Below are 22,711 nucleotides of genomic sequence, written 5' to 3'. Positions count from 1 at the left end.
TTTCGTTCTTCCGGCATAAGAGCAACGTGACCAGCTCAACACAGCCTGCCGTATTTTATGCGCTTGACAATATCCTCCTCTTTATACACTTGGTACAACTCGTGATTTATGCGACGCCGATACAATACATCTTTTTACCTCGTGGGTAACATCATTGTCGCACGTCACTAGTGTTCGAAGATACATAAATTCTTCTACAACTTGAAATTTTTCACCACCTAGCACCATTTCGCTACCACTAACACGTCCGGACCCACGTTGATCACCAACTATCATGTACTTTGTTTTTGTGGTGTTGATCGTGACTATCTTCGATGTCTCCCTCTTGAAAGGCATGAACGCCTCTTCCACTGGCCGACGGTCAATTCCGATGATGTTGATTGTCCGCAGAGCCAATGAGCATATGAGGCCGTGTGATAATGGTACCGCTTCTCTGCACACCGGCTCTCCTATCAGCACCTTCCAACGCTATGTTAAACAGCAAGTTAGAAAGAGTGTCACCCTGTTTCAATCCATCTAAGATAACGAATGATGACGAAATCTCGTCCACCATCCGCACACATAATTTCGATCCATCGAGCGTTGCACCTCAGTTTCGCTGAAAATCCCTTTCTTGTACAAAAGGCAAATGAGATCATCCAACCAACTAGTAGGCATTTGTTCTTCCTACCATATCCTCGAAATGATACGGTGAAAGAGTTCGTGCAGTTGCTCACTTCCGTGTTTGAGAAGTTCGGCCGGGAGCTCGTCCTTCCTAGCAGCCTAGTTGTTCTTCAGCCCATTAATAGCTTTCTTTACCTCATCTAGCGTTGGTGGTTCCACAGCCTGTCCATCGTCATCGATTTGGATCCTGCTACCAGATCCACTTCTGTTATCTCAGCTCAACAATGACTCGAAGTACTCTTTCCACCTGGCGGCCACCATTGCTTTACCCGTCAGCAAGTTTCCTTCCTTCCTTCCGGTCGTTGTACATTGCGTGAGACGGCGCTGTCTTTCTCCGTACACCATTGACAGATTCGTAAAACCGTCGCATGTCGTTCTGTTCCAAAGCTTCTTGCACCTGAACTATTACGGCCTCTTCATGATCCTTCTGCGATCGATCCGTTTTTCGGGTGCCCTTACTTCCTTGTACCGCTCTCTGCTCTGACGGGTACCAGATACCAGCATCCGGCTTCTAGCCACGTTCTTCTCGTCCGTCATTCTTTGGCATTCTGCGTCGAACCAACCGTTCCTTGGTTTTCGTTGGGCAGTACCTACCACTTCTCGCGCTACTGTGCTCACCACTCCGTGCACTTACTCCCAAAGATTGCAGAGGTTCATACTCTCGTTGATTTCACAAAAAAAAATCCGCTTATCGAGCTTTTGATGGTAGTTCGCTGCAACACCATCTGCTGACAGGCGTTGGATATTGAAACGCAACGATTGCCGATTTCTAGAACTCGAAACGGTTGATAATCATGCTAGATATCACTTACAACGAAATAATGGTCTGAGTCGATATTAGGACCCCTGAAAGTTCTAACATCGATGACATCGGAAAAATGTCGGCCGTTTGCCAGAACATGATCGATTAGGTGGCAAAGTTCGCCATTTGGATGTCGCCAGGTACGCTTACGGATATCCTTGCGTGCAAAGTAGGTGCTAACGATGGCCATCACCCTGGTGGCAGTAAAGTTCACTATACGTAGGCTGTTGTCATTGCCAAAAATTACGTTCGTTTTTTCTTCTTTCTCCATTTTTCGTGGTGGATAATGAATTCGATATGCAATCTTACCGGGGTCGTGCTACCTACATCACAATGATGGGGTTGCCTTCGTAGATGTAGCTGACGTGATACATCATTTCATACTCAGCCGCTGGATGCCAGAACAGACGCTGTTTGAGCTGCACCTCCTGGTGTACAGACGCCTGGAACGTACCTCCTCACTCTAGCTGATGTCAGAAGGACAACAGTGCCCAGACTGAACTACCAGCCAATTACGAAACCCTTAGCTGGCGGTCTTTGTCATCATTTGACCGTGAAAGCATGAGGTAGGAACTTGTGAGAACCAGAGCTGTGTTGGTGACTCCTTCCTGATTGTCGACACACCGTTTTGCAGCCCTATACGGGCTAATGTAATTATATTCCAAAATTTTAGTAGAATGTCTGTTCAAGGTTAACTAAGAAATATTTGAAATACAGGTTCCATTAAAAAAAAAAACTTGTATAACCTTAAATGTGCTTGAACCAAGTTATCATCAGGCCGGCTCCAAAGGCAAAGTTGTTTGATCCTGTGTGAGTATGTATTGCAACGTATTTTAGTCTATCCAAAGACAAATAATGCATGAGTTCAAGAAGGCATACCTTAGATTAATACAAAGGATTTAATTACCTTTAAGATGTTCCTTTGGTTCATAAATATGTATGTGCTCAACATCCTCCGCGTAGCCTCAAAATCATACAAATTCCATTCAAGTAATATTACGTAAATGCAATTTACGGAATATGTCGTTTGGTAAAGAATACAACTTCCTTCTAGTAATGATTGAATGAGTTGAACCATTTTAGATGTAGAGGAGCATGGCCCATCGGTGCATATTGGGCAATGTTCCTCTACATCTTAACCTTACTCAATGAGGCAAGGACGAGATGACTGGGAGTTTCAGATGAAAGTGCACTTCATCGACAGCCGGGACAGTGATCGTCAATCGAATGGCTATTGCTCTTTCTTTCCTCGTGGCACCTTGCACTCTCCCTTCATATAGAAATCGATTTGACGACAGCAGATGAACTTCCACTCACTCGAAGGTGATGAGAAACCATTGTAGTACGTGAAGAAGTTTCTTATCCTGGGGAAAAGTTTTCCAGAGGGACGTTATCGAAGAATGAAGATGATGGTTTTCAATAATGATGATGGGTTTTCCGAGGTGCCTTAATTGATTCCGGGTGAAGTGGGATACTCAAAAGCGTATCCTTCGTTCTTCGTCCTCAGTTAGAACAAAGCAAAAAACTAAGCTCATAACGTCGACTGTCACGATGGCATAGTTTTGATGTTTGTGGGAGCATTAGCCAAACGTAATGAGATTTTCTCGTTCAAGGATATGCGAACAAAAGATGTATCCAGCCGTGTAGGATGTGTCACCGGCAGATCTTAACTATATCATTTTCCTAAATTACAGTATGAATATGTAATTACTTCCAACTGGCTTACATCAAACCCTCAAGGTTGGCTGTAGCCAAACAGGGACTGCAGAGCAGTGCATATGCTGCCAAAATTTATTCGATAAATTTTTCCTAGCATCGGTGGATGTGTACTTGTAATGTATACGAGTGTAGCGAGCGCTATTGTAGCTCGTTTGGATGTCATCTCGCACTCCCCGAGCAATCCCGGGTAGAGGTGAATAATAAAATTAAGATATCTTAGAAAACCAATTTTGTTATCATATCTAGTTTATCCAGTATTATGATACTTACAAATAACACTCAACATCAAATCAATAGCAAAATTTGTTACTGGCATGTGTCTTAAAAATCTTTGTGTGATTTTTATTATTTCATTTCCAAAGTGAAGTGAAGTGTCAACATTCTATTGTTTTTTAATACATACTCTAATAATTCAATCAAAGTGAAAGAGAAGTGAGCATATTGATATCAATAATGAAGATAAAAGTGAATTGCAGAAAAAGAATTCTATCAAATGAATTTACTCTTATCTTGATCTACACGTGAGTTGCTCATTTAGTTATATTTTTTATATAAATAATTCAAAAATAAACTTATAATGTAATTTTTGTTTTTTTTTTCATATGCTTGCTATTGGTTCATTATTGTTGTTGGTAATGGCAAAAAAGTTATGTTCAAATTTTTATGCCATACAAACTGAGTTATTATATATTTTATTTAAACTCCTCTAAAAAATAACAATTTTTCACATTCAAACATTCTATTTCAATTGTAGAATTTGTTATTCATTTGCAATTCTCCTCTACCCGGGTTGTCCCCAGGAGTCCTCGTATTGTTGTAGCGCGATTCTTTGATGCAGGGGGTGCGTGGTGGCACTGGCAGTGATTGTAAGAGCAGCAACACAAGTGGTGTGGTAGTGGTGCAGTAAATCTTAAAACCTACATCCTTTCTCATCCCTTCGGCGTAATTTGCGAGAAGAGTTTTCAGTCAGAGGGTGCTGGTAATGTATGCGCTCTTCCAAAGTATATCACCCGATGTGTCATATTAATATCATAAATTTGGAAGGGTTGTCCCTATAATAACGCAGTCATCCGTTCGTTCGGACGGGGGAACGTTGATACTTGGGGGGAGGGGTTGGGATCCAACTAGCGGACCAATTAAAAGCAGAATGAACTTGAATATGGGAAGCTCGACGCCTCCGGGGCACAAAAAAGATGGCGTCGAATGTGTTACCAAATTTTCGACCATGTGGGGAATACGTCGTTTACTTGGAATTTATCTACTTGATGTCAAACTTTCGCTGTTCGGAAATTGCTTGTAAATAGCGAATTTACTTAGACGGTGTAAGAATTTCGGTGTTTAGGTTTGACAGATGTACATGATTGGTTTTATTAAGAACCAATTAATGAATAACTATAGCAATTTTTCGAAAGTACTCAAAACTAAAACTTCTGAATTGGCATCACATGAAAAAAGAATGTTGAACCAAGCGCACATAAAGGTGAATTTTATAGTTATAAAATGACATTCGGTCAAGTTTGCATACATTTGCTTTTGTTACCAATTTTAACCATAGTTATGTAACAAAAATACTTAAAACATTAATTTTGGATAAAACAAATCAAATTCAAATGGATTTGTTAGTTTCTTTGCCTTTAATAAAGCATCTTTGTACTACCTATTGAAAAGTACATATAAATACCCACCATAAAACCAGCACTACCACTAAAATATTCACTGAAATGCTAAAACTTTTATCAAAACTCAGAACTATAATTGGAGTCTTGGAATTCCAACCGGAAAGATTTCAACCGGAATCCCGGAATGCTCTTGAAAATTCAAGAACGCCTATCAATATTCTAGCATTCCAACCCAATATTAGAACACCCACCATAAAACCTGATCTCCGACTGGAGATTTTACCAAAACATCAATATTATCAGGTTATAAGAACACCCAACTGTAATCCCAGGTGTTCCAACCGAAATCACAAGAATTGATTCCAGGAATTGCTTTTCCTTTCTCATGAGTATTCCTATTCAAATCCAAGAATTTCGTTATGGAATCCAAACAATTTCGTCAAAATCCCAGAATATCTTCTGGAATCCAATCTCCTCGAAATTCAAAAATAACCACGAGAGTTCAATCATTCCCACTGAAATTCCAGAATTCCCACGAATATTTCAGCGTTCTTTTCGAATCACAAAAAGTATTTTCAGATATCAGAGAATTCATTCAATAATCAGTGCACCAGATTCCGCTTCTTTAAGGGAAGATTTGTGTTCGAATGTTTATAATAAAATAACTATTGAATCGATCAATAATATACTTATGTCAAGATGTAGCTGTGTAGTATACGAATTGAGCGGTAAAAAATGAATTGGAGGAACATTCATAAACAAATATTTAATAGCATTTGTTACTGCATCAAGTGTTCCTATTTCTGCTCACGGTAAAAATTTTCATGACGAACATACTAAAATATGCAGTATTTCGAATCTCGTTGTTTATCTTGATTTTTTATGGCCAAACCCATAGCTACAACAATGAACAAGGAAGACTGTATCCAAAAATGAACATATTTTTAAAATTTTGTTAAATGTTTAGCATGAGCGGTTACTAAAACACACAAAAATACCTACTGATGCAATATCCGCTCACAGGGTCAGAGTGTATTTAATATAAAGAATAATTTAATCAAATGAAAATAATCTCAGACGACTTCATTTGATAGTTGGGGATATTGTTAGAAGATATCCGTGCAAAAAAGTTTGCGTTTTTGTACGAAAAACCAGTTTTCGCGCTAATGAGCGGTAATTAGGGTGTTGGGCGTGGGAGTTTCAAGGTCCTTTGAGCAAACACAGTTGTTTTTGTGTAACTTGCGTGAGCTAAAAACTATAAATTTTTATTAATAATTTTGTTGAACAGTAGAGCATCCTTACTTACATCGGTCTCTCTCCCTAAGCTCCTAATGTCCCAACAATCTATCTTCTAGTGACCCAACGATCAGAAGATCTTTCGAATAATAGCTAAATCATTATAAAACTCGTATGTTTAACATTATTTCAGCATACTCACGGGTATCTAACCTCAACCTACCACACTTATCTCAAATAACAAATTCAGAACGGTTGTTTTACAGCAAATACCACCTTAATGAGGTTTTTAACTCTAATTATAAGCAATTCAGAAAAAAAATATAGCCAACTTACTGTTGTACAAAATAAAAAAAATAAATCAATTAATTAGCTTTTATTCAGTTTAAGAGAAGGATGTTTATCAATTCTGAGCCTTCCTGTTTGATTTTATGTCATTTTCCTTTTCTTCCCTTTGACATATCTCATTACGCACTCGATGACAACCTGAACTGTCGTCAATCGCCTTCTCCCGAGGGGTACTAGATCTGTGGGTAATCGTACGGGTCGGTGCGATATTCCGTAACATTAGGCATGAGCGGCTACTTGTGCACTTTTGGTACCGGTATACTCACCATAGCTGTGAAAATATGCTTTTTTATATTCGCTCTAATCGAGTGGCAGTCTTCAGCAAAGTTGTAGATAATGATTATTAATTTTTTTCTTCTCTGGCCCTAACTTTGTACAAACGTTTATTCAAGAAAAATATAAAACGCTCTTTAAACCAGATTTTTTAAAATAACTTTTTCCATAACGGTTTTAGCAAAAATATTTGTTCTAGAAAGTTGCCAACAATAAAAAAATCATTGTTTTTCTCGAAGTATCCAATTTTCTATATCATCTCTTTTAAAGTTATTAACAATTTCAGTTAAAATAGTAACTTTTTATCTCGAAATATTATGAAAAGCGGCATAGAGCGGCAAACCAAACATCTTCCATTTGAAAGGTACTCTTTTAGGCTAACGATCAGGCATTGTTTCATTTTATTCCGTCGTGTTCCAATGTTCATTAGAAACTACTGTTTCAAGCATTTTTATGGATAACTTCACAGAAAAAAAAAAATCAACACAAGTTTTTGTATTTGAAAGTTATTTGTAATGAAAGAGCATCTCTATATTGTTTTTAAAACAACTTCCCTCATAAATAAAAACTGCCAAAGTAATGAAATCATGATAATTTTCACTAATAACATAAAATTATTCCAATCGTCCGATCGTTTCATTTCTCATTTTAGTAGTTTTATCATTTAACCAACACAAGTATAATAATATTTTTACAACATTTTACTGTGTAGATATGTGGGCAAGGAGTATAATGACAGCTGATCAAATGGGGCTTTTTTCATGCCATTTTAGTATATATATTTTTTAAATTGCTCTAAACGGATCCACAAACAGTATTTACTAATTAGCATTAGAACACGACGGAACAAAATGAAACAATGACTGATCGTTAGCCTAAAAGAGTATCTTTCACTGCTTTAATTCTGCAAATCAGTCCCACTACAGAATTCCACACAGTGTAACACAAAAATGAACAGTGTTCTGATAATCTTTATATTTTTCTTGCATAGATATCATAGTGAAACGCAAATTGTGAAAGTTTCATCAACATATGAACATGTTCAAATCTTCTGGAATTTTTTGATTATTCTTATGGAAAACGAGTTTGTAAACTTTAAAGTCGATTATCTCAATGCCTACTTTTTACAGATGGGACTGACTTGCGATTCACGGCAGTGCACCACTCTTAAAAATATCTTGACCAGAACACTGTTTTACTTGCAGTGGGCTGATGCTGATTTGGAAGTTCTAAATTTCCTCTCAGTTTTATGTAAATGAGAGAAATTACCACGGTTTAATGGATCATTGAAGGTCACTCATTTGGTACTCACCGTATTAAAATTAACATTGTGACAGCATTGTTGACAGCCTACAGTGACGATATCTATGCATTTCATAGCGGCTGTTTGGATTATTTTAATGATCGCTTTAGGCGATCAAAAGAGAGGTAAGGTTATAAAAGTTTTCAAATTAAAATTAATTTTTACGGTTTCCTGTGTCTTGAATTGCAAAAATCTTGTAGAAGTTTTTATTAAGTTTAGCTTAGACTGACTACACATATCAATGGTTGCTATTGCTGTAAAACAACCGTTCCAAAAGCCTGGAAAGCAGCTCGAATAGTACCTATACATAAATCGGGCAGCTCAAATCACGTCGAAAACTATCGAGGAATTTCTATTCTTTGCTCTCTCGGAAAAGTTTTTGAATCAATGGTTCGAGATGCACTGTATAGAACAGTCCACTCGGTGATTTCTGAACACCAACATGGTTTTGTAGAGCACAGATCAACGACGACGAACCTTATGTGCTATTCCAGTGTGCTTTTCAAAGAGATTGAGCAGAGAAAGCAGGTTGATTCAATTTATGTTGACTTCTCTAAGGCTTTTGATGTTGTTCCACACGTGTACGCCGTCGAAAAGCTGAAGCACATGGGATTTCCTGAACACATCACTGGGTGGCTTCTCTCATACCTGACGCATAGAAAAGCAGCTGTGTTCGTGAATTCAGCTTCATCAGATGAATTTCCCATACCGTCTGGCGTACCACAAGGAAGTGTACTTGGACCACTCATCTTCACTCTTTTCGTGAATGACGTGTGCTACCTACTCAGGTCCCCGAAACAATTGTTTGCAGATGATCTTAAGTTCTACAGAGTGATCGAATCAACAATAGACTGTCTTGCCCTGCAAAATGACATTGATGACCTTCTGCTGTGGTGCAATCAGAACGGGATGCAGATCAACATATCGAAATGCCGAGTGATTTCGTTCACGCGTCGTCGAAATGTAATGAATTACCAGTACACCATCGGTAACCACTCGCTTGAACGGTCCGACACCATCCGTGACTTAGGTGTTACATTTGACTCGAAACTACGTTTTTATGAACATATGTCAAATATGACAGCCAAAGCATTTTCGGTTCTTGGATTCATTCGGAGACACACATCAAATTTCACTGATGTTTACACATTGAAAACGCTCTTCTGTTCGTTGGTTCGAAGCATTCTCGAGTATGCAGTACCAATATGGGCTCCTTACCAAGCAACGCACATCATCCGCATAGAGCGAGTTCAGCGGAAATTTATTCGATTCGCCTTGCGCCAACTTCCGTGGAATGACCCTGTAAATTTACCGGACTATCAAACGCGTTGCAGGCTTATTGGGCTGGAGACTTTGTCAGATCGACGGAAAAACAGCCAACGATTGTTCGTTTTTGACGTTCTTGAGGGAAACACCGATTGTCCAGAGCTTTTGGAACAAACAAACTTTCAAGTTCCATCACGAAACCTGCGCAGCTATCCCGCGATTAGTGTACCGTTCCATGGAACCAACTATGGACAACACAGTAGCTACAGTTCTTGTTTAAGAGCATACAATGAAGTAAGCAGATTACATGACTTTGGTATGTCGAAGACGCATTTTAAATCTAGGATAAGGAGATTAGAATAAGAACAGTCTGTACAATTTTTATAATTGAAGACGAAGTACAAATACAAATACAAATATTCCGTGATTGACCGAAGTCAGTGAAAATACACAAAGAATCAACTAGAAGTTCGGCTGGGATTGGCCATAATCTTATTCAGTGTGCATAATTCAGTGCCTCTATTTATGCATGGTCAATAACGGCGCCGCACGTCCTTGCAGTCAGGTGGGATTAGGGGAAGGAATGTTAGTGTGTAACCTTTGCTATTTGGAGACCGTGTTTTCCTCTGCATCTACACAAAGGTTACTGGGAGGGATGTTTGTTAATGGGGAGGATCTTTGGGTCACATGATTCACTTTGATAAGCGATTAGACCATGATAATTAATTATTTGTGAGATATAAACATGCTTATATGTAAATATAATATTTTCGTTTGATATGAACAATATCTATGTAGAGAAAAATTATGCCGACACTTGAGGCGACGAACCTTTCCAAGTTTGTTGAATAAAGTGAACCTTTCGCACGTCTACACTTGTAGTGTCGAACCATTCAAACTATTTTTCGATTACAAAAATAAAGGTTAAAAGAAAAAGGAGTTTTGAAAAAAAATAGACATAAATAATTTATGAATGAGAGTTTATGTCGACACTCACAGTGACGAACCTTTCAAAGTTTGTTGAAAAATCATATTTACGTCGTCTCAACGTTTTAACGATTAAATGTGTAGTCATGCATATTTTATAGATTAGAAATAGTAGCATGAAACGAGCTCACTAATTGATCCGTCATCCTTGAGCACCAACAATCCACTTTCAGTTCCACTCGTTTGCTCGGCTATATAAAAGCACTTAGAGAAAATAGGAGCGAGACCCGAGAGGGAAAATAACTGACGACTTATCGGGCTTTCTGGACGCACGTTGCTGCAAGCACTCTTCTGTGTAACCATCTTGACTGACACGACGCGAATCGCTGTGAAATCGCGTCGCTGTGGCTTAGACGGGCTCTTCAAACAGTGCTTGCAGCGAAACATAAGCGAAATCGCGGCGATTGTTTGTCGCTGTCGCCGTAAAAAGTCGCTTAGATTTGGGGGAGCCTTTACTCGACCGACGCGCGACATGTTTGATCCTGCCCTCATCGCCGGCCGCCGCAGGAGCAAGCGTCAAGGTCAAAGGATCAAACACAACTAAGCGATCGCGTTTTTTTTCACTTTCACTCGACCGACGCGCGACATGTTTGATCCTGTCCTCATCGCCGGCCCCCGCAGGAACAAGCGTCAAGGTCGAAGGATCAAACACAACTAAGCGATCACGCCACTTTTTCACTTTCACTCGACGGACGCGCGACATGTTTGATCCTGCCCTCATCGCCGGCCCCAGCAGGAGCAAGCGTCAAGGTCGAAGAATCAAACACAACTCTATCACTAGAAGTTTTTATTAAGCTGCATTAATCTCTATTTTAGAAGAGCGCCATCTACGCAACTTAGCTTTGCGTTAGATCACCAACAGGACGCTCACTTGCAAATGCCAACGTTTGGCAAAAGTGATTTGTCAGCATGGGCGAATACAGCACTCAATCTCTGCCAGTTCTCACACCGTGGAACGGAATGCGAATGCGGAAGTTGTTCAGTTTTACTTGAAATTTGTCAGGCTTGAGTAACCTATAACTCAGAAAGTGAATATTCTGAGTTCAAACTAGAATGCTCTCCGAGATGGGAGAGTTTCTAACGGAATCAGAATTAGAGCAGGAATCTGACAAATTGTTTCCGAAATCCCAAGAACTCCTGTTCGTATTCTAGGAGTATTGTTATTGAAAAACCTGTCGAGAATCAAGAATTGCTTTGATAATCATAGAATTACCATTATCATCCTCTAATTCGTATCAAAATCCGAAGAGCTCTCTCCGGATTTCTTCTAAAACCTCAGGATTTTCACCCATTGATGTCTAAGAATTCTTTATGGAATCAACGAATCCTTAACGAAAACCAAGAATCCCTTTACAGTGGTAAGTAATAGTTTATTCAAAGGTATTCTACTTGAACATGGAGATGATGGATGGATAGATTAGATGAATGCACCAAACAACTTCACCAAAACATTAACTTTTGGGTTATCCGCTGAATGCTGGCTCATGATTTGTTTTAGTTCCAATATGACCGAAATACTGCCATTTTAAAATGAACTTACTTGTGTTCTCATTCTGATAGAACAAAATATTTAAATTGGACTAAGTTAAAAAAGACACCTATTAATTAACACTTCCCTTGGACGTATCGTCCTTTGAAGGAAGCACTACACTAGACAACGGACTAGCAAGCAACGCCCAGTGACACAGTCGAAATACGTTCCTGACGAAAAGTTTTCCGACCTGAAGCGGGAATCGAACCAACACTCCTTGACTCGATGCGGCTAAATGCTTGGTAACTTTAACCGCATGGTCATTGATCATTTCGAACAGTTTCGAGAACGATAACAGTTTAGAAGATCTCTTTTCCATGGTTTTGAGGAATGTTTCTTAATAAAAGCACTAAAAAGTCAAATTTTCCGAGGTGAAAGGTTTAGCAAACACTCTGATATCTTTTCAAAGAATAACATTTTGTTGCCTACTGACAGAGCATTTTTGTGAACAAAGGTGCGTCCTGAATCTTTAAGGATCAAGGAATGACTGGCAATACTGCTTTTAATTGATTTTACATATTTTTCAACAAAGTACGCAAACATAGATTGTCTTTAAGAAATTCTAATTTGATATTTAATGTGCACAATATATAAATTTAGAGGAACAAATGTACTTTCGACGCATTTCTGAAGAAATACAGGGTGTCCGCAAATTATCCGTACAAACTTTGAAGACATGTCTCTATAAAATCAAGCATAATAAATTCAATATTCTTACATGGTTTCAAGCATTGGCTTATTATATTCATAAGAAGTAAGTTTGACATATTTCCGAACTCAAATATTTGAAAAAACAAGCCAAATGAGTAGAGGTGTCTTGAAGAGAGCTGTTTTTTGAGCTTTATGACGAAAAAAAAAATGTCTGTAGAACTCACTGGATTTGAACCGTATAGTTTTCTATTTGTAGTCTAACTTGAAGCTACTAAACTGTAGGTTACTTCAAATAATAATAGGACATTTGGATTCATTCCTATTAGATTTTAGGGATAACACATCTCCAGTATGACTAGCGGCCCTCAGGAAAATCGTCTTCGAAAAATTTAAATTTGCCTTTCTTAGTAACAAGCTATCAATTCGAAATTATTTCAAGTTGTATTTTGTGTTAGTATATAGATGTATTATATAAGGTACATGGACATTGGTTTTTCATTGTTTTCAATGCGAGATCATCTTTCGCATACTTTGCTGTTCGGATAATTTGCGGCCACCCTGTACAGGAAAATTGGAACAATTGCTTAAGGCCACACGGGACGTTATTATAATCGCCCTATCCATTTGAAGAAATCTCAAATCTCAACTTTCACTCCATACATCGATATGAAAAAATGATCCAATATATGTAGTGCACAACCCATTAGATTTTCAGCTATATCGATTCACTAAAATTCGAGATTTGCTTCTGCAAAGTTTTGATGAAAATTGTTAGAGTGAGACAAAATATAGGGAAAATAACATGGTTTTCCGTGTTACCTTAAGCCGCATAAATCGTCAACCGGATTAAGATTTGAACCCAAACGTATTGATCTAAGAAATAAAATCTACTCTAGTACTTTTTTCCATACACATTCAAAAAACACTGTCCCATATTTTCTTCAGTAATCTCCCGAATGTCGTCCATTATTGATGATAATTTTACTGCTCACCTTCTGGCGTTACCTAATGTCCTATGTCAGTGCAAATTGAATCTACCTATGTAGCAGACCAACGCTAAACACCCACATAAATAAGTGTATTGATCCCCACGTATGTCCTTCACCAGCCATTAGCTGCTTACCGGACTACAACCGAACCGAATGCTCCCCTCTTTCCCGGTAGCTCGGGATGCTTATCGTCCACCACCAACCAGCTAGGAGCGGACCGGTAAGAAGCATCACTTTTATATAAATCTATCAAGTCAAGTAGCTATTTTCACAAATTACGTTAGATTTTCTGTAATTAACTTTGCATTTTATCGGTTTCCCGCTCTTATTCTTTTTCTTCGGATGCTTTGTCAGCCAGCCGTTAGCTTACCGGTCGGTCATTGGAAGGTGGCGCTACACTGTTGCTTTTATGGCGACGACGATCGACCCAGACAGCATATCAACCGGGCCTGGAAGAGCACAGCACTATCGGTAGAGTATGGTGGGGCAGCTGTTTGACTTTTGTGGAATAATCAATGCTTCACGAAAAACTATAGTAGTTGATTAAAATAACTTATCGGCTACAATACTGCTCATCAAACTCAGTCCTCAGTCAAAGTAAGTCCTACCCATGACATTTATAACATGTGTTTTTAATCAAGCTAAAAAAACTAGAAAAGTTAAATTTGCCCCTCTTTACTCTACCTGTACGGGGGGCGTTGGGATAATGTTGAGCTTCATTGGGGATTAGAGTTACCATCAAGTAGCGAAAGGAAAACAGTCATAAGGTCAAGAGGTGAACAAAAACCACTTACAATGAATCTTTCTCCTCCGATAAATTTATTGAAATCTGTACACAGGTATACTATGGTTCGAAGAAGGCCTTGCACAGCAATTGGTAATCCGAGTGGACGTTCAAGTGATGTATCATCGGAAGGAATCATCGTACTTTTTGAAAGAGTTGATGTGTTGATAAAAATTTCGTCTCAAATCAGTTTTGAATAGGAACGTTGCCAGATATATACTAAAAATAGCTAGTCAATGAACGCCGTCAACGCCAATAGTAATAATGATGATGGTCAGCCATGCTGTTTTTTTCCTAAAGACACGGTTTCAGCAACCTTGCTTGTTCCTAGCCTCGATGGTGATGTAGTTGCGTGAATGGTCGCTGCTGGTGTTGGGTGATTTTGAATCGATGTTCCGAAAATCGATGTTTTCAATCCGATCATTCGATTTTTTGAATCGATGTTTGGGGCATCTGAAATATGCTGAATCGATTTTCTTCATTCAATTTTTTGATTCAATTCATTTGGTTGAACTTGATGAATATTTCTCAACAAGCTGGTGAAAACGAAACCAAATTTTAAACTAGCTTTGAAGTAGTAGATCTGTTCTTTTGAATTTCAAATCTAATTTATTTTAAGTATGTTAAAATCGAATGCAAATGTTTTTGGTCTTATCTAAAACTTAAAAAAAAATGAATCGTATTTGATTCGAATCGATTCAAAAACATCGATTCAAAGGATTTGATTAAATCAGTGAATCGATTCGGCAGTTCAAATGTGAACCGATTCAGTAACATCGATGTTATAGACAAATTTGCCCAACGCTGGTCGCTGTGATTCCGAAACGGTGGTCTCGTATAGTAGATCCAAGCTGGATCAACGATGTTTGGGCAGAAAATTTGAGGTTTTTGTTTGCTTTACAGCAACGGCGATAGTAATTTCCCCGTATTATGTTTATCCTGGATTGCTGAAGGGACACACGTGGCTGATGCATGTGATTGGGGAGGAATGGGAGGCATAAGGGAGCACAGGAGAATGTGGTTTTAGGGATCAGTCTAGTTCTATTGACAATTTTAGTCCCGGTCGTTTCTCGATCTGGACTGAAACGGTAGATGTTAAGGTAAGAGCGATATCCACTGCAACCATTGGTGTAGCAAGTATGAAGATTTGTTGGTATAAAAGTAAATAGAAAAATTCCTATTTCGACTACTCGGTAGCTTTTTTTTTGTTTTGTCAATACTGTTTTATGAAGAATTAAAAAAAAAAAACTTTTCAAGTGAGAGATTGGGATCGATTACATCAGAAAACTTAGGAAACTAAGAAACTTTATAAATAAATTTTCAAGGTTTTGTAATAATAGCAGAAATATAATGCAGAAAAATAATATATTTCTTATGTTGGCGTCATGCTTAAAAGTATTTTTCTTCTTTTAATCGCCAGCTGCTTTGAAATCAATTATTTGTTTTCACCTACATATATTTACCAGGATTGTTTAAATTTTTCATGGATTTCATATGAAAGATTAAAAAAATCGTACGGTGGTTTATCAATGTACTTTATAAAAAGTATTGAAATTATTGTATAGAATATTACCTTTTAAACATTGCTTTCGAGTACGAATGAACAACGTTTTAATTATCAGTAAAAACACCTATAGCGCAAACCATGCTGAAGGAGATGAACATTTCTTTGACTTTATTGGGCATATACGAAAGAGAAAATCGCAACTTTGTCAAAGAAAGCTTTTAGTTAATAACTGTGAAAGAACTAAGCTGAGCAGCAGGCTCTATCACAGTAAGGACGTAATGTTAAGAAAAAGAAGAAGGTCAGCTAATAGATAAAAAAAGCTTCATATCATTTTTTTCAAGATTTCGTTCAGAAATGATTCCTACACATTTCTCCGAAAAAGACTCCGCCAAAATCGGGTGGGATCAAGTTTACCCAGTCTTCCCTGTTCATAAATAACTAAAATAACTTCCTTAGGGCCTTTCAAACTTCTTTGTTGCTTAAGATGTTAAAATTCAAAAATTTAAGATCTTAAATTGGTTGAAATGTTTCCTCAAACGATGGGAATACAAACAACTTTTAGCATTATATATAGCAACTCAAGAAAAAGTAAAGAAATTACTTGACTAAATGGGTCAAGAAATTTCCTACAGAGAGCTCCATTTGAAATGACATTCCACGCATCGAGATAGGCGATTCCTTATCTTGTCAGTAGCAAACCAGCCTTAAAAGTGAAAGCTTAAATTCTTAAGCGGTGAAATATCTAAGAATATTGAGATCTTCTTATTCTTCTCATTCTGATGTTATATTGCTTTTTTAGAGATAACTTTCCGTTCTATGGTTGAACAGAAAGCTACCGCAGCTGGTGCTTTATTGATTTTCATCGACAGCTGCGGTAGAACTTGACAGTAGATCTGTGCACCGCCGCGCCACGCCGCCGATTAATTTTACGTAACGCCATACGCCGGTCATCACTACTAATTTTGTACTTTCACGCCGATTAATAATATAGCTCGGAAAAAGGAACTCTTCAACAAAAACAAAATTTGGTGTCGTTGGTATTTAGGATAAACATATTCCACAACATCCTATAAACATACTCACATAAATGAATCATTGATTTTATCCAGGAATTTCTCCATGGTTTTTTTTCTAGGGGATCCTTCAGTAATTTTTCTGTGAATTCCATAGAGAATCCTTCCATAGATTCTTCTGAGGATACCTCCTGAAATTTTTTCAATTATCCTGGAATACATACTCGGATTTCTTCATGAACACCTCTAAGATTCCCTGCATAATTTTTTTGAGCTGTAACTTCAGAATGCCTATAAGGACAGAGATTCTTACAAGAACGCTTACAGAGATTTCTTCAGCAATTTCTTTACAAATCCCATGCGAGAAAATCGAAAAATCATCAGGAATTTTTCCATTGCCAAGGAATTTTATGAAGAGTCCTATCCGATACTCCTAAATGAATTCCATCAAGCCCAGGAATTTCCTTCGAAATTTTTTCCCAATATGTTTGGTTCTCTAATGGTTTCTTTATGAATGGCTTCACAGATATTTCTAAGATTCCTCTGGCATTTAAAGAATTTATTTAAGGATTGAATTAATTAATTTAAGGATTTTCTTCACTTGGGATTATAAATTTATTTGGGTATAAAGAACTCATTTAGGGATTTTATACACTTCTTCTTTTATTTTTTTCGGGATTTCTGTAGGAAGTTTTCAAGAGATTCGCTCATAAATAACTTTAAAGATTATCCTTGCAGTCTCTATAGAAAATTAAATAACAATTATCTAGGAATTTCGTCAAAATATCCTGCAGAGATTCCCCCGGGATTTTTATTTTTCAAGTTTCGGAAGGACATTCTCCAATTTTTATCCAAGAAGCACTCCAAGCATTCTTTCAGAGAAAATTTTAAACGCTTCTGTAGGGATGCATCATAATAATTACTCCATTACTGATTCTGCAGCCGTTTTTTTCTGTGTTTTTTTCAAAGGATTTCTACAAGGATTACATTGATATGGGACAACTGAATTTATTCAACGATTTATGTTTGATGAAATTCGCTAGAGATTACACTAGGTTCAGAAAATTCTCAAAATGATCCAGAAATTCTCACAAAATTTTATTTTAGGATTCCTTCACGAACTTGCTCAAGATTTCATCCATTTTCAGGAATACCACCAATGATTTCCATGAAACATCATTAAAGAGTTTTTCCTTTATTTTTCTAGTGATTTCTTTTTCTGAATTTCCAAGTATTCCTTCGGAAACTTTTTAAAGAATTTATTCAAGAAATTTCTTAAGAATTTAAAAAAAAAACATGGTCCTCCTTCAGAAGTGTTTCCGAAAATTCCTACAGAGTATTATTCAGATATCTCTTATCTTACAAATGCATTAGAAATAATCAGGACAATGACCACGGCCCACACAAATTTTGTTTTTTTGTGGACAAATGACATCGAGGGGGAAGGGGGCTGGGTATGGAATAGTCGCATAGACGACGTAAGCGCTAATATGACTAAAATGCATTTTTTCATTGATTTTGCATTCTTTACATAATAATACTTTCGCGGGACATGCGAACAGCGCTCATTTGTTCTGAAATATGTATATGAATTACAAGAGGAAATTGAGCCAAATTGTTTAAAGATTCAAGAATGCAGCTGGGAAAACGAAACACATTTTCTCAGTAATGATAGTGCTGGTGGTCACGTCGACCATGCAACTTGGGCAGCATAATACACCATTTTTTTTTTCAGAAATTTCTCAATGCGTGCTTTTAGAGATTCTTCAAGAAAAAATATCCCTCGACTCCACATTGAATCCTCTAAGGGCTTCATCCCCAAACTTCAGCCTACAAGAGTGTTCCTGGCATTTTTTTCTGATATTTCTCCAGGGATTACTCCAGAAGTTCTTCCAAGGATGCCTTATCATATTTTTCATTTACTGCTACTATATATATGTATTAGAAGGCACTTGGATTGTTCAAGGAGTCCTTAAATATTTCTATATTTGAAAGGATACTCCAAACAATTCCTCCAACCGATCTGAAAAAGTTTCTCCAAACATTCTTCTTACATAATTCCTTTAATGAAACACATTCGTATCGATGGGCGAATTTTTCTAAATATTCCTAGGAATATTTGTCTGGCTTTTCAATACTTTTTTCAATGAATGAAATTTTTAATGTTGAAATTTGAAAACTCTGTAATCAGAGTGAGGTTAGTATGTTCCTCATAGGATCCGTATTGGGTAGTTATAAAATACAAGTACGGCAGAGTGGTTGCCGTGAAATGAATATTGAAATAATCGTTGCTTCTAAGAAAATCTCCATCAGTTCCTTCCATGACAACTTCAAAGAAACGCAATATTTTACAGCCGATACGGTACTCAAACGCGTAAACGCGCAGCTATTCAGCATGACCATGCTGAGGGTCGTGGGTTCGAATCCCGCTGGTCGAGGATCTTTTCGTAAAGGAAATTTTCTCGATTCCCAGGGCATAGAGTATCTTCGTACCTGCCACACGATATACACATGCAAAAGTGGTCAATCGGCAAAAGAAAGCTCTCAGTTAATAACTGTGGAAGTGCTAATAAGAACACTAATCTGAGAAGCAGGCTTTGTCCCAGTTGGGACGTAACGCCAGAAAGAAGAAGAACGGTACTCAAACTGCCATAGCATTAAACGCACAACTATTAAGCTTGGCCAAACACAAAAATGATCAATTGGCTAAAAATGCTTTGAGCAAAAAACTTTCAATTCAATTTTCTCCACATGTCTACGGCGTGACGCCGCTGCCGCCGCCGACACAAAAATGTTGTCACACCGCCGCCGATCAAAAATATTTCGGCGCACTGCTCTACTTGGCGGCTACCGCGAACGGAATTTTTTTCAAAAGAACCACAATATCTCAGCTAAAACAGAGCCTACTTTTGATATTTACCAAGAGCTCTCTTTGCTGATTGACTTTATTCTAAGAAGACGAGAAAATATCCTACAAAGAAAAAAAAAAAGATCGGATTGGGATTCCAACATTCATGTACCACCCACAGTATGTTTTTTTTTGAATAGCTGCGCGATTGCCTTTTGGGCTTTCAAGGAAGGTAAATTTTGTTACACTTTTTTGATGCGTAAATCCTTTTTGAATTAATGTAAAACAATCTTTTTTTTTTTGTTTAGAGATACTTCACCCAGAAAGGGGCAATTATCTCTAAACAATATTAGTAGTTACATGAGATATTCATATTCTCGTTTCTTCTCGAGGCTTTGATAGTTTATTTGAGAATATTCGTTGCGAATGTCGAATGAGCATTTTTTTCACTTCGGTCATTATATTTAAGACATTTTGTTTCTACATTTTAGAGAAATGATGATCGAATATAATTGTAGATTAAATCAAAACCACTCAAAAACAAAAATAAAATAAGTTTTCGAATTAAAAGTTTTATGTAAAGTTTTCGATGTACTTCAAGTGCAGTTTCATATGTTGTGCCTTATAAAAAATGATATTAATAAACAAAAATTTTATAGCAATTACGATTTGGGCACATCGTGAGGGTCAACTATTGCACAGTTTACGCCATTGATTGGACGCCGTATGACCATTGAAGCCGAGAGCTTATCTAAACAGCCGTAAAGTAGGGTGTTAGGATATAAAAATATTTAATTATTTACATCGAGTAGTATGCATTGCATATGCAAGCACGAAAACTGGACCAGGCCCCACATGCGGGATGTTTTTAGTGTCATGTTAATGAAACAACTCGCCTGTATTGAGGTGGTCTAGTCAAGTGTCATAAACTTGTCTTAGGCAGACTATTGAAAATCTCTATTCTTCCTGGGAGTAATTAACCTGTTGTGAGTCTGATCGTGAAAACCCATAAGTCAAGGGTTTCGTACACTCATGATAGTGTTGTATAGTACTTACCTGTTGGGAAACGCCTTGCCACAAGTAGCACAGACGACACTTTTTGGAGGTTCTTGCGGCTTTTGCACAATCGCCGTCTGATTAGCATCGTTGTCGATGGCTTCTTCTTTGACTTTCACTTTCCTGGTATGAACGTTCACCATGTGATTCTTGAGATTGGCCTTTCGAGTGAAACTCATGGGGCACAGCTCGCATGGGAAAATTCGTTCGTCCGTGTGCTGTCGCAGGTGGCAACGCAACGAAGCCTTGGCAAATTGCTTTTTGCACAGTGGGCAGGTGATTTTCGTTGCCACATCCGGCGTCCCCAGCGACGTGGAAACGGTCTGTGATGAGTGCAAAATTTCATGATATAAAAATTCTGCCTGCGAGTTTGACCTGTGAAAATGGCGTGAAAAAAAAACAACAAAATAAAGATGAGAAAAATTAATGAAGAGGAACGGAAAAAATGAAACTTTTTTCGGGGATAATGAGCAAACCCGACACAACGGTGTTCCTCAGACCATTATTATCAGAAAAAATCTGCAATGGTCACCGATCCTTTTTTTATGACTAAGCTGCATATCTGGGTAATTTTACCTTGTTAAAATCATCAGTAGTTTTTTTTAGTTATACTGATATAATGATATACACACAATGCTCAAATCTTCATAAGAGATTTTTCCATCTTTTGGTCATATGCTGTTCTTTCAAGAGAAGTCGTGAACCGTTCTAGTTACGGTCAAAAGCTGACTACAAACGCAATGCAAAAACCTTTGCTGGCACCTAATACCGCTAGCAGAGAAGTGAATAATTGCTCCTTTCAGCACTGGCTGTTTCTTGAACTAAGACTGAAGAGCTTATTATTAGTATATTGGGCCAGATGACCCGGAACCAACATATGGGTGTACCGGGTTGATTCAAATTGTGCGGACTCTTCGAATCCCAGATACCGGCCTTAATTCACCAAAAAATATTATTCCGTCAACTTTTATCGATTCAAATGTAGAAGACGTCGTTGATATGTATCTTGAGCGGAAAAAGTATAATTTAGTCCAAATATACAATTGAAATGGCAATTCGAATCAATACGGTATTTGTTAAAATTTCGATAGTGAACTTCGAGTAGTACAAGGGGGGTAAATTCTGGTTGGCTTGAAATATGCACATTTTTCGTCTCTTCCAACGAATTAAAACTGAATTTCCGTAAAATATACTGTATGTCGTATTTTACATAAGGTGATCTTAAACATAAAGTGATCAGCAGTGAAATATATAAATTAGTTGAAAAATATGTACAGCATGTTATTGTGGTATATCTTTAACAAAATTTGAGCATAATTAACGAAATATCTCATTAACCTATTTCAAATTGTTAGAATATGTTTACTCCGCAAAATTTAGTTGATCTGTTGATTCAATAGTCCGCCCAGAGGAGGGACTCCTAAAGGGTCGTGAAGCCATTGTAAATAAATGTCGTGTCTTTATATACTAGTAAAAAACTTGCAATGGATTTCTATTAGTGATAAATGGTAAATTTAATTTCACCTAACCGAATTGAAAATGAAATTAACAATTGAAAATGAAATTGCAATTTTTAACATGTTTCGGCTTAATTCTTGTCAATTTTTACTAGGATACTGCTGAGATACTCAAAAACTTTCATGTGGAACTAGTAACGGGATTGAAGTAATTCGAAATGCTTCACTGTTTTCGCTCAAACCATTAGTGCAATCTTCTCGAATCTACCAGCAAGATTTTTATGGGGTTTTGTCTGATATCTGTACTGCCCATAACTGCATATTTGTAACATTCGACAGAATTCAGTAAATGGGATGCCAAGTTTGCATTTTATTGCAGTATGGTATGACGCTAAAATTTCCAAAATCACTAAGAATTCAAAAGTGTCTATTTGAGGCTGAAACTTTGTACAACTCATATCGCATATTGGGTGAATAGACAGAAAGTAATTCTGATAAAAATTTCGTTGCTACTGCATTATGAGCCTCATGTATAATCTCAATGTTACTGTTATGCGGTTACAATTACCAATGTGACAAAACAACTTGGTATTTTTTTTCGAATTTTCCAGAACAATATCACAGATTTCAGTAAGTTGATCGAGAGTATTTGTCATTTG

The 22,711-nt window shown here is 37.4% G+C and overlaps 1 protein-coding gene across 1 annotated transcript in view; it reads right to left on the bottom strand.

Moving 5' to 3' along the window:
* Positions 1 to 22,711, bottom strand: part of LOC5564911 (zinc finger protein 236) — a 217,313-nt gene that overhangs the window by 50,458 nt on the left and 144,144 nt on the right. Inside the window, exon 6 of the mRNA XM_021846929.1 lies at positions 20,596 to 20,970. Coding sequence (XP_021702621.1) covers positions 20,596 to 20,970 — 375 coding nt within the window. The remainder of the gene's footprint in view (positions 1 to 20,595; positions 20,971 to 22,711) is intronic.

Source organism: Aedes aegypti, chromosome 2, assembly GCF_002204515.2.
Source record: "Aedes aegypti strain LVP_AGWG chromosome 2, AaegL5.0 Primary Assembly, whole genome shotgun sequence".
Taxonomy (NCBI): Eukaryota; Metazoa; Arthropoda; class Insecta; order Diptera; family Culicidae; genus Aedes; species Aedes aegypti.
The sequence above is the reverse complement of the archived record's forward strand: the minus strand, read 5'-3'. Positions and strand labels throughout refer to the sequence as shown.